The 10,677-nt window shown below is 42.8% G+C and overlaps 1 protein-coding gene and 1 long non-coding RNA gene across 2 annotated transcripts; both read left to right on the top strand.

The window, feature by feature from the left end:
- Positions 1 to 318: 318 nt before the first annotated feature.
- Positions 319 to 4,562, top strand: LOC107574851 (uncharacterized). Its single transcript, XR_001607749.1, has 3 exons — positions 319 to 389; positions 2,042 to 2,990; positions 3,859 to 4,562. It is a non-coding gene; the product is annotated as an uncharacterized lncRNA (long non-coding RNA).
- A 480-nt stretch (positions 4,563 to 5,042) lies between these two features.
- Positions 5,043 to 7,948, top strand: LOC107574846 (univin-like). Its single transcript, XM_016261279.1, has 5 exons — positions 5,043 to 5,497; positions 6,199 to 6,341; positions 6,423 to 6,497; positions 6,748 to 6,842; positions 6,959 to 7,948. Exons 1-5 carry the CDS (start codon positions 5,394 to 5,396, stop codon positions 7,106 to 7,108), a joined length of 567 nt encoding a protein of 188 aa, XP_016116765.1. The 5' UTR covers positions 5,043 to 5,393; the 3' UTR covers positions 7,109 to 7,948.
- Positions 7,949 to 10,677: the final 2,729 nt, after the last annotated feature.

The following is a 10,677-nucleotide window of genomic DNA, read 5'->3' as shown; positions in this document are numbered from 1 at the left end:
AGCCGCTTCCTTCAGCCTCGCCGATGCTCCACTACTCTTCAGGGGACTAAGGGCCGAAACGTACTGAGGGGAAACAGCCCAGAAGACAACGACTGACACACATGAAACACAACAACGCCCACCACTGGGTTTCATGCGATTGCTTAAGTGTAACGTACTTGGTGACGGTCCAGTTTGGCGATCACATTCAAGTCTGTCTTGTCAGAAATTCCTCCGTGTAGAATCAGAACTTTCTGGTCGATCACTGTGGCCAGCAGCAACCAGCTGAAGATCTTCTGCAGAAGTTTAAGAATCATTTTCCCATAAACCTGTGATGATATCAGAGAAAAGCGCTCAGTAACGCTCTTTCCTGTCATAAAGACAATCACTTGTGTTTGGAGCCGTTTACTGTGAGTTCTCTGATAAGATAAAACGAGTGAAGACACTAATATAGTTACCATTATAGTTATTCTTGGTGTAAACATGACTTGTTTTCTGGCAGCTCTGCACACCTTATTTAGAATTAAATCAGTTGAGTTAATGTCTGTTTAATATAAAGAGATTAAGTCAAATGGTATTAACAGATAAAATACACTATATGGACAAAACTAGGGACATCGGACCATTACATCAAAAGGGACGTTAATGACATCTCATTCTCAATACATAGACATTAATATGAACTTTTCAGGCACTGAATTTGAGGCAGGCAGGTAACGTTCTGCTGGAATCCACCAAACCCAGACTCTCCCATCAGACCGTGTGATCGTTGGCTGCGCAGAACAGGTTTCCTCTGCTCCAGAGTCCAGTGTCAGCTTGCTTTACTCACGCCATCCCACGCTCGGCATTGTACTGGTGATGCGAGGCTTCATGAAGCTCTGCTGCACAGTATTAGTGCTGAATAATTACGGTCACCTCTAGGAGAAGTCGAGACCTTAGTCACCTCTGTTGGTGACTTTTACACAACATGAGCCCCAGCACTCGGTGAGCCACTCTGTGGCTTTATGTGGGCTTGTGGCTGCTGTTCCTATACACTTCCACTTTCCAGTAATACCACTTACAGCTGAAGGTGGAATATCTAGCAGGCATGAAATTTCACACACTGACTTATTGCAAAGACAGTACCATGCTTCAATTCACTGAGCTCTTCAGAACAAATTCTTTCCACAAATATTTGTAAATGCAAGCTGCATGGCTAGATGCTTGATTTATACACCTGTGTCAATGGGTCTAAATGAACAGGTGTTCCCTAACCCGAACAACAATGTGCTAAAATGGAAACGTTTTTGCTTTGCGTTTTTTCATGTACTGAAGACAACATTGTCATAACCTTCCCTGGTCACACGGATCCAGGCCAGCAGTTGGCAATGCGATTTTTGTAAAGAAATACTACACAAACATGTAATACATATATGCATGAATCTGCATTTTTGTAATTTACACAGAGACAATAATGGTATCACTTTCTTGTGGTAACTTGTGCTTTAAGACCTGTTTTCAAAAGTTTGCATTTTCACATCCCCAAAATGCTGCTGTCGTGTAAATGAACGGCCAAAACACATAAAAGGTTTTCTGTTTTTAGTTGAAAACGGTGTTGTGTAAACAGCCCCTCTATAATTCCTTAAGAAATATAATAATAATACCTTTTATTTATAGGCGCCTTTCAGGACACTCATGGCCACCGTACAGTATAAAATAAAACATAAAATGCAAGCATTATAACACATTAAACCAGCAAATCATTAAAAGCTATTCTAAACAAATACGTTTTTATCAGAGCTTTAAAATGGGAAATTGAATCCAGCTGGCAAATGTAAAGAGTTCCATAACTTCGGCGCTGCACAACTAAAAGCCCTACCACCAACTGTGTGAAGAGTTTTGAAAAAGTGACTTTAGTATTTAGAAATGTGTCAATCTAGTGATTGTAAAAACCGTAAACACACACACTCCTACAGCTTCCCCTGACAGATGAGAAAGACTGATGACAGATTTATTCACTGATTTTGTACCATGTAAATGAAGCTGCTTTGACAGGAATAATTGTTCTTGTTTGTTTTTGAAGGCGTGCTCCAGCTCCGTGACGTTGGAGAAGCTCAGCGGGAAGGAGAGATGCAGGCCGGTGTAGATGTCTGGAACCTCAATGTGCTTATAACAGATGCGTCTCTCCCACTCCGTGTCCTAAGACACCTCGCTCTCACCAAACATCTGAGAGACCAGATGGCCTGAAGGAGACGCATGTGTCAGTCTGTTCAGTTACCCTGAGCACTTCATCAGATCAGACACAGCTGAAGAACTTGCTTCTTACTTCGGCTGTTGGCAGAACTGAAATGATCCATCAGGTAACCGAAGAAATTATACAGCTGCAGAGACACAAACAGCATGAGCGTGTTTCATGTGCAGAAATATTAACAAGACTTTTAGTGCAATAACAGGCCTCTGTGATTGTAAATCTGTGCTTCATTACTCCTGGTGAGACGTATCTGAGGAGAAGATCCATGTTGTTTCACCTTGATATGATCCTGTTGTCCAGAATACTCTATCGACTGAAAGATGTTCCAGGTGCAGCGGCGTCCACATACTGACGATACCAGTGCTGGATGAGCAGCGCCGCCCGCATCGCATCACACAGACTGAGAGAGAGACAGACACAGTCAGGCCAGCAGGAGACATGAGTGACGGTGATGTTTCTTTAGACTCACAGAAACATGCGATCTGTCTGACCTGTAGCTGCTGCATGTGAGAGAAACCAAGAAAAACAGTGTCATTAACACTCACTGACAACAATGAGACTTACTGAAATAAATGAGGAGGAATTACCTGGAACTGAGATGTTTCCTACAGACAGAGACAAAGTCAGACACAGAGCAATGTGAGCTGTTTCTCAGGCAGATATTCAGCTGAAAGCACTGAATTTTTGAATCATCTTGTTGGTTCACGCACCTCGATTGCATGGTTTCAGCTGCAGTTGGTTTGATTTCGTGACTCCGCATCCCATGTCACATTAGTCAGCTGTAAGTACACCTATGAATTCATTCATGTTTCTCAGATTCATGATCTGAATTTCACTTTTAAACAATTATAAATAATTCCCATCACATCAAAGAAAATCTGAAATAATGTGACCCATACTCTTAGTTTGATTAATTGTTAAACCTGTTTTGTACAGAGTAGTTTAGCTCTAATTCTACAAAAGACCTCCAGCCACTGTGCTTTAGAAACAGCAAGAGAACCTCACACTCACCCGCTGAGGGTTTGTCAGAATCCCTCCATGACAGCAGAGCCTATGAAGTAGTGTGACCAACTTCACTCTCAATGAACCTGTAGAGAGAGACAGATGGTGAGATATGGAGCTGATCCGCGTGACCGCTTCATCAAAACAACACGCTGCGGCTGGATTAGGGTTAATACTGCGGCTCGGCTCCAACCCAGAATAGACAGATAAAGAGCTGCTAAAGGCCTCCGTGCGTTTGAGCCTGTTGCTCTGCTGTTCAGAGCCGATGTCCAACTCACAGAACGCTGAACACAGCCACATGAATTAGTTTTTTAATGTTTGTCATTGGCAAACAGACCAGTTCTCCCCGTTCATCACTGGTATATTTAATAGGCTTTATTATAAAAGCAACTGAATTCTACCAGATTTGATCTATTCTGAGTTATCTATTCAAATCATGAGCATATAAATCTACTGTGATGGGACTGAAATAATACGGCACACTATAAGCACATCTTCAGAATTTTGACTAATAGGTGAATAAGGTTAGGGTTATGCCAGAAAACACAATTTCTTGAGGTTAGCAGTGAATGAAATGATATTATAAGTTGTCCTCAAATGGCACCGATTCCTCAGAATGGCAGATAAACTGTTGTTTCTTTCTTTAGATTGCCGTTCACACGCAGGTGTTGGAATTCCTCCTGACGCAAGGGAGTTACAGTGCGACGGCCTCAAGGACAAACACGGCCAGCGCTGCTTTGATTCAGTTCATCTGAGGTCAGAAGAGAAACTACAGATGCTACAACAATGTCCAGCTTTGTATTTCTCATGAGAAATGACCTGCGGAGTCAAATAAATATCAGAAAATATGCTTCTTGTGTTTAAACATTGACTGATTAGTGATCAATAACCCAGCTTTAACCCCCAGTCCTGAACATGCGCTCGCAGTCTTGTAAAGTGTTACTAACCCGCTACATTATTTTAGGCCATCGCAATGAGTCAGGAATCCACTGGAAATTCATGTCAGCTGATACAATACAATACAACTTTATTGTCAACCCCAATAGTTGAAAACTGTCTTTGACCACACCATTGCCCTCAAACATACATAACATTAAAACCACACAGTTATAAAAAAAACATATCAGATCATTCCACCTTTGTGTTTTGATTCAAATATCCAATTACTGCAGGTATAAATTCATTCTTATAGATGATTCTCTCTGCCCTGGGCATTAAATAACGTCTTCTAGAAGGCAATAAGACAAACTGATCATTCAAAGGATGAGTAGCATCTTTCAAAATGCACTCAACTTTCCTAACACAACTTATTAAGCCTCTTATTAAGAAACCACAACTAGATCCTAGTGAACTGGCAAATTGCAGACCCATTTCACATTTTTATTTTATTTCTCAAATTTTAGAAAAAGTTGTCTGCTCAATTGTGCTCCTTCCTGCAAAAATTATATCTATGAAGAATTTCATCATAGCACAGAAACGGCACTTGTTAAAATTACAAATGACTTGCTGCATGCATTATCACTTTGTCTATTTAATCAGGGAATCATCTCAATTAAATCCAGTAAAGTATGGAGTGCCACAAGGATCTGTCCTAGGTCCTCTGCTATTTTCGATATACATGTTGCCCCTTGGTAATATTATTAGGAAATACGGGATTAGTTTCCACTGTTATGCCGATGATACTCAACTATATATCTCAACAAGACCAGATGAAACTTCTAAATTATCTAATATTTGCAGCTCAAATGAATATTGGATTTTAAAACTTTGTTGCATTACACACTAAACTACGCACACTAACGGTCACTTGTCCTGGGAATGAGGCGCGTTCATGTATCGCACAGATGCTGGCCGTTTCATGAATGGCTTCTTTATTTGTGCCGCACTGCTGTTCTTTCTGATATTTTTCATATTTTTCATCTGTCCTCCCGCAGGTTAGAGCTTATCATCTTTGTTAGTGTGTAACCATGTGATAGTGTTTTTCTCAGTTCCACCTTTATTCTCCACCTCCTTCTCAACACCATCCGTATGCTCGACATGAAAACAGTACAAAGTATTCCAAGGCCAAGCTCGGCCAGGGTAGATAAATCCCTGCTTTCCCAGGCCGCTTCAAACAACATCCATTCATTCCTCTCCAGAGTCCAGAGCGTTTGTCACGAGACTCGAGCGTTATCCTGCAGTCATGCGTCTGGTGCTGTGTGTCGTCGCCGTTCTGTTCGGGTGTCCTCTCGGAGAGATGTTTGTTCTGCATCCTTCACCTGAGGCATCTGCTGTCAAAGCCAACAGGTAAGAGCTGAGGATTTAAAGATGAACAATGTCATGATGAATGGATCAGGGCGTCCTGTTTTAATCACCTGCACTTTTGTTCATTAGGAGGTTTTGGGGAGATCTTTCCAGCTCGTTCACTGTGATCAGTCTATTCACTTGAAGTCTTAGATTTGGTAGAAGTTTAGGCTGATATTTTAGTGCTCGGGGCAAAAGTTGAATCAACCTCATTACAATAGCATGCTCTTCTTCCATTTGAGACTCAAATGGGCTGATCGTGCTTGACTGACCAAAAGAGAATTGCTGGATATCTTCAGAAAGCTTTTCTTGCTCTGGAGTTTATTTGTTTGCTGGTTTTTATTGTATTAGTTATACTATTTTTGAATTGCTTTTTCCCATGAAAATAGCCTAAGATGCAGACATGTCATTTAATAAAAAAATACTACTACTACTCTCTTGCTCTGGATTTTACTTCAGTGTTTTGTTGTGTACAGGTTGACTGCAAAGACACATGTAAAGTTCTGGAGGTATAAATGAGGGCATCTCTCTTCTCCTCCGGTGTCCTGTTACAGGGTCAAACGCTGAGCCTTCACAAACACGCCAGGCTCCGGTAGCACACGGCTGTGCTTTAAAAAATTTGGCTGCCGTTGGACAGACGCACACACACGAGGTCTGCAGAGGTGTGATGACACAGCATTTTTTGTTGTTGTTTTTTTTTGCAGATGCAAGGGAGAACTGGAAATCAGGAAAATCCTTCTGGAATCTCTAAACCTCCAGCAGGAGCCTCGTGTGTCCGTGTCGAAGATGCACCATTTACGTGAGCAGTGGAAAGCCAGTATGAGAAGCAGCCCCACATCAGCACCAGGTACCTAAACCCCAGAGATCAGGCTCAGGTGAAGACCAGATCAGCCCGGTTTCTGGTGAAGCTGATCTCTTGTCTATTTAGCAGGTAACTCAACGTTTCCCGAGGACTCCAGAAACTCCAGCTGCTGCAAACATTCCTGTCAGGTCTTCATTAAAGGTGAGCGATCAGATGCATCCCGCTACGTTCTCGTTGCTGCAACATTTTTGGTGTTAAAACCAGCTTAAATGAAAGGCCGTACGGCTACAGTGTATATGAGCGCAATGTATAAATACTAAACACTTCATTAATGAAAGCAAGGCTTCGTTTTCTTTAGACATGATACCATTTCTTTTCTTTTGTCTTGGTTTTGGGGTAAAATGTGACATTGGGCTCATCATGCGTGTCTTCTCTTGTGTAAATGGGTCAGATCTGGGCTGGGAGCGCTGGGTGGTTTATCCGGAGAGCATCACCTTCGTCCAGTGCCGATCCTGCGGTTCTGAGAGCGCAGACGCACCTGCGCAGGTGCATTACCTCGGCATCATGTTCAGTCGATCTGTTTTCTGTTCTACACAAACATTTTTCCTCTCATCTACGGGCCTCAGACTGATGAAATGCTGATCTTAATTGTCTTCCCACAGTGCTGCAAGCCGACCGCTCACGGCATCGTCCCGTTCCTCTACGTGGACGACTGGAGCGGTTGGGTTCTGTCCTCGGTGAGTCTGATTCGCCAGTGCGGCTGCGACCCTGGAGAGCAAACACAGGACCCCGAGGTCATGACCCCATCCTAGAAAGCCTTCCTGACCCGCAGGTCACGTGAAACAGAGCCACAGAAATGCAGTAGAGAAGCACAGCTTTTTGGATTCGTAGGTTTATAGCTAAGCAGACTTATTTAGCGTCTTTTGCTGCTGTTGGGAGTCAGACTCTCTGACTCTTGTGGGCTGTAAGAGTGGACTCATATAAAGTTCTCAGAAGAGGCAAAAAAAGTTCTCAATCTAAGCATGTTATTTGACTTTCACAGAAATGCACAATGGACCTTCTGTTATAAATCAGTTCAAGGCCAAATCTGTTTTTAACTTCGGGCTTTTATGGGCCTGTGGCTGCAGCAGCCAGCCAATGTTCCCTGAGAAAATGCTGTCGAGCAGCTCTGCCAAAACTCTCCCCGTGCGAATCTGAGGACCAAACAAAGCGTTACATCCAAAATGGCCTTCCTTTAAATCAAATTCTAATGTCAATGATTCCTCTAATGTGGCGTCAGGCGTGATTGTTAGCATAACGTGAGCTGCGTGTTGAGAAATGCCCGGTCTTGTTGAAGAATCGAACGCACATTCCAGCAAGAACATTTCGACTGCGTGTTTGCAAAAACCATCTGGCCATAAATCAGCATCATTTCAAATTCAATGTATAAACAGTATTCAACCCAGGGTTATAAATGATTGAATGTTTCATAACTCGACTTCCATGTTGTAGGCTACACAGCATTGTATTAGAAAATATCAAAAGCATTTCATGTAATCCAGGAATGGCAAACTAACACTTTCACATGCATGTTTAGCTAGTATTTAACAAGATTTACACTTTATATCAAATGTATCAGCAGAATGTTTTATTAAAGAAAGCTTTCATGGCATAAAGATGTGATGTCCTTACTTCACTTCATAAAAGATCCGTTCAACATTTGTTTCTCGTGTGTGTGTGTGTGTGTGTGTTATTTCTGGCAACTTCTGTTTGTAACAAAACAAATGCTGAAAATATTTATCAGAATGAACTCATATGAACTTCTCTTGTGCTCATTTTTCAGTGGTTAGTAATGATTGCAGACACAGGTTACTTGAAGTGCATTTCTGAAATGAGTGGCTTATTTTGGGAGTTTATTGGCACACACTGTTTGAAAGTGTGTGTGTGTGTGTGTGTGTGGCTGTTGCGCACTCAGTAAAAGAGTCCAGAGCCTCAACAGCTCTCTGTTCCTGCTGGCTTCAGACAGACTCCACAGACCTGCGGCCGTCTGACCTTGAGCACTGAAGAGAGAAGACAAACAAACAAACGCAGGAACAACTCGTCCTTTCCTGAAGCACCATGGCCTGTGTGGGACCTTCCTGGCTGCGCTGGGGAGCGCTGCTTTCTCTCATATTCTGTGTGTTTGCTCAGGAGAACAGCTGGGAGTGTTTGGACAAGGACGAGATTGTTACTGAAATGTCCAAGGACGCTGAGATGCCGTCTGAGTGTGTGTTGAGCTGTACAGCACTCTCTTACAGACAGATCGCAGACAGACAGCAGAAACTCACGGTCCGCTTCAAAGACTCGCAGCCTGGTAAGAGCCGCTTCACCTCTGGTGTGTGTTACATGTGTTAAACAAAACCAATGAGGCTCTTTCCCAGGGTTCATAGTCTAGCAAACAGTGCCCAAAAGCTGTAGTGCAGAAATGTGCAAAAATCTTGTACAGTTTATACACTATATGCAGATTATATGGTATTTTAGTTCAGTAATTGTGACCTCAGTCAACAACAGTCATATATATGTGTGTGTGTACATGTATATATACTATAGAGAGTGTACTAGTTTTCCCACTAGTTCCAGCATGTGGTCTAGCATGACTGAGCATAAACATGCTGCTGTGGAACAGTATTTATTTATTCACGTTCATATCTTTGTCGACTCCTGCAGGTGAGTCGGGGGACTTCTGCTGGTTTATTCACAGGAGATGCAGCACATGGGATGAAGTTTTTGTTTTACTGTCAGTCAATGAATCCGTTCCGAATGGAGAATCGATTCAAATTCAAACCAACTCTCCGACTCACCTGATCCCCGTTCAGTCCCACGACTCTCCGTCCATCATCCCTGACGACTGCGGCCTTCGCTTCGACGTCACGCCGCACCTGACCCACCTGAGACACGTGACACACCTGCCGCTCTGCGTCCGGCTGACAGGCATCATGGGAAACCACCTACAGTGCCCACCCTTTCTGGTCATGATCAGGAATAAAACCAGTCTGACCAACTCCTGAATGAATCTATAAACATTATAAGGCACAATGGTAAAGATTTAGACAGATAAACTCTTAGAGGTTGTTGTATTTCAATTTCAGTTCGTTTGAATTAATGTTTCAGTAATATGTGAAGTTCCAGTTTAATATGCTTTAAATTTGAAGTATACATTTTATTTTAATTTGCCTTTGTAGCCTTTCTGTTTTATTAAGCATTTTATATTTAGTAAACTGATCAAATCATTAGAATGTAGTCCATGACCCCGTTTATTTACAGCCTACATACATATATATATTTTGTTAATAAAAATCTGGATGCTAATCTCTGTGTCTACTGTGATTTCATATTAATATGATATTTTGATTTTCAATCTAAATCACTGAGGTAGATTTTAAATCTGTCAAACAAACAAATCAATAGTATGAACAACAGTAAATCACAACAATTATTGAAAATTCAACTCTCACACACAGATACACAAACACACACACACAGACAGAGAGATACACACACACACACACACTCACATATCACATTTGTTTAGTCAAAAACACTCAGAATGTTTTGGGTGTTATTACATAACATTTAGTTTTTATATGTGTACAGCTGTTCAGAACTGTGCTAGCTAACCATGTGCTGATTAGCATCATTGAGCTGAGTTCAAAAGTATCTAAAATTGTCACAACCGAAACAGTATGTAGTTGTATAGTGTATTTATGCTCCATCAATGAAACGGTTCCACCAAAGCAGGACAAACCGCTGTGACTCCGAGCAACACAGCAGCGTTTCATTCCTGGTTGAGTGAATGATTTAGAAAGTAGACTTATAATTGAGCTACAGCTGCTTTAGTCTTCTTCTGTCAGCCCAGTTATACACGACAGCTAATCGCGTGCTGGACACTGTTAGCGTGCGCTGCTCGTACGCCCCCTCTAGCTGAAGCGGGAATAGCAGACATGTGCTGTTAGCGTGCGCTGCTCGTGCGCCCCCTCTGGCTGAAGCGGGAATAGCAGACATGTGCTGTTAGCGTGCGCTGCTCGTGCGCCCCCTCTGGCTGAAGCGGGAATAGCAGACTTGTGCTGTTAGCGTGCGTTGCTCGTGCGCCTCCTCTGGCTGAAATGGGAATAGCAGATTTGTGCTGTTAGCGTGCGCTCCTTGTGCGCCCCCTCTGGCAGACATGTGCTGTTAGCGTGGCGCTGCTCGTGCGCCTCCTCTGGCTGAAGCGGGAATAGCAGACTTGTGCTGTTAGCGTGCGCTGCTCGTGCGCCCCCTCTGGCTGAAGCGGGAATAGCAGACTTGTGCTGTTAACGTGCGCTGCTCGTGCGCGTCCTCTGGCTGAAGCGGGAATAGCAGACTTGTGCTGTTAGCGTGCGCTGCT

Source organism: Sinocyclocheilus grahami, unplaced genomic scaffold (genome assembly GCF_001515645.1).
Source record: "Sinocyclocheilus grahami isolate Dianchi unplaced genomic scaffold, SAMN03320097.WGS_v1.1 scaffold2360.1, whole genome shotgun sequence".
Classification (NCBI taxonomy): Eukaryota; Metazoa; Chordata; class Actinopteri; order Cypriniformes; family Cyprinidae; genus Sinocyclocheilus; species Sinocyclocheilus grahami.
The sequence above is the reverse complement of the archived record's forward strand: the minus strand, read 5'-3'. Positions and strand labels throughout refer to the sequence as shown.

Coding starts and splice junctions, on each gene's coding strand:
- LOC107574846 (XM_016261279.1), top strand. CDS start 5,394: ATGCGTCTGGTGCTGTGTGTCGTCGCCGTTCTGTTCGGGTGTCCTCTC. Junction 6,342..6,422: donor CAGCCCCACATCAGCACCAG/GTACCTAAACCC, acceptor TTGTCTATTTAG/CAGGTAACTCAACGTTTCCC. Junction 6,843..6,958: donor GCGCAGACGCACCTGCGCAG/GTGCATTACCTC, acceptor GTCTTCCCACAG/TGCTGCAAGCCGACCGCTCA.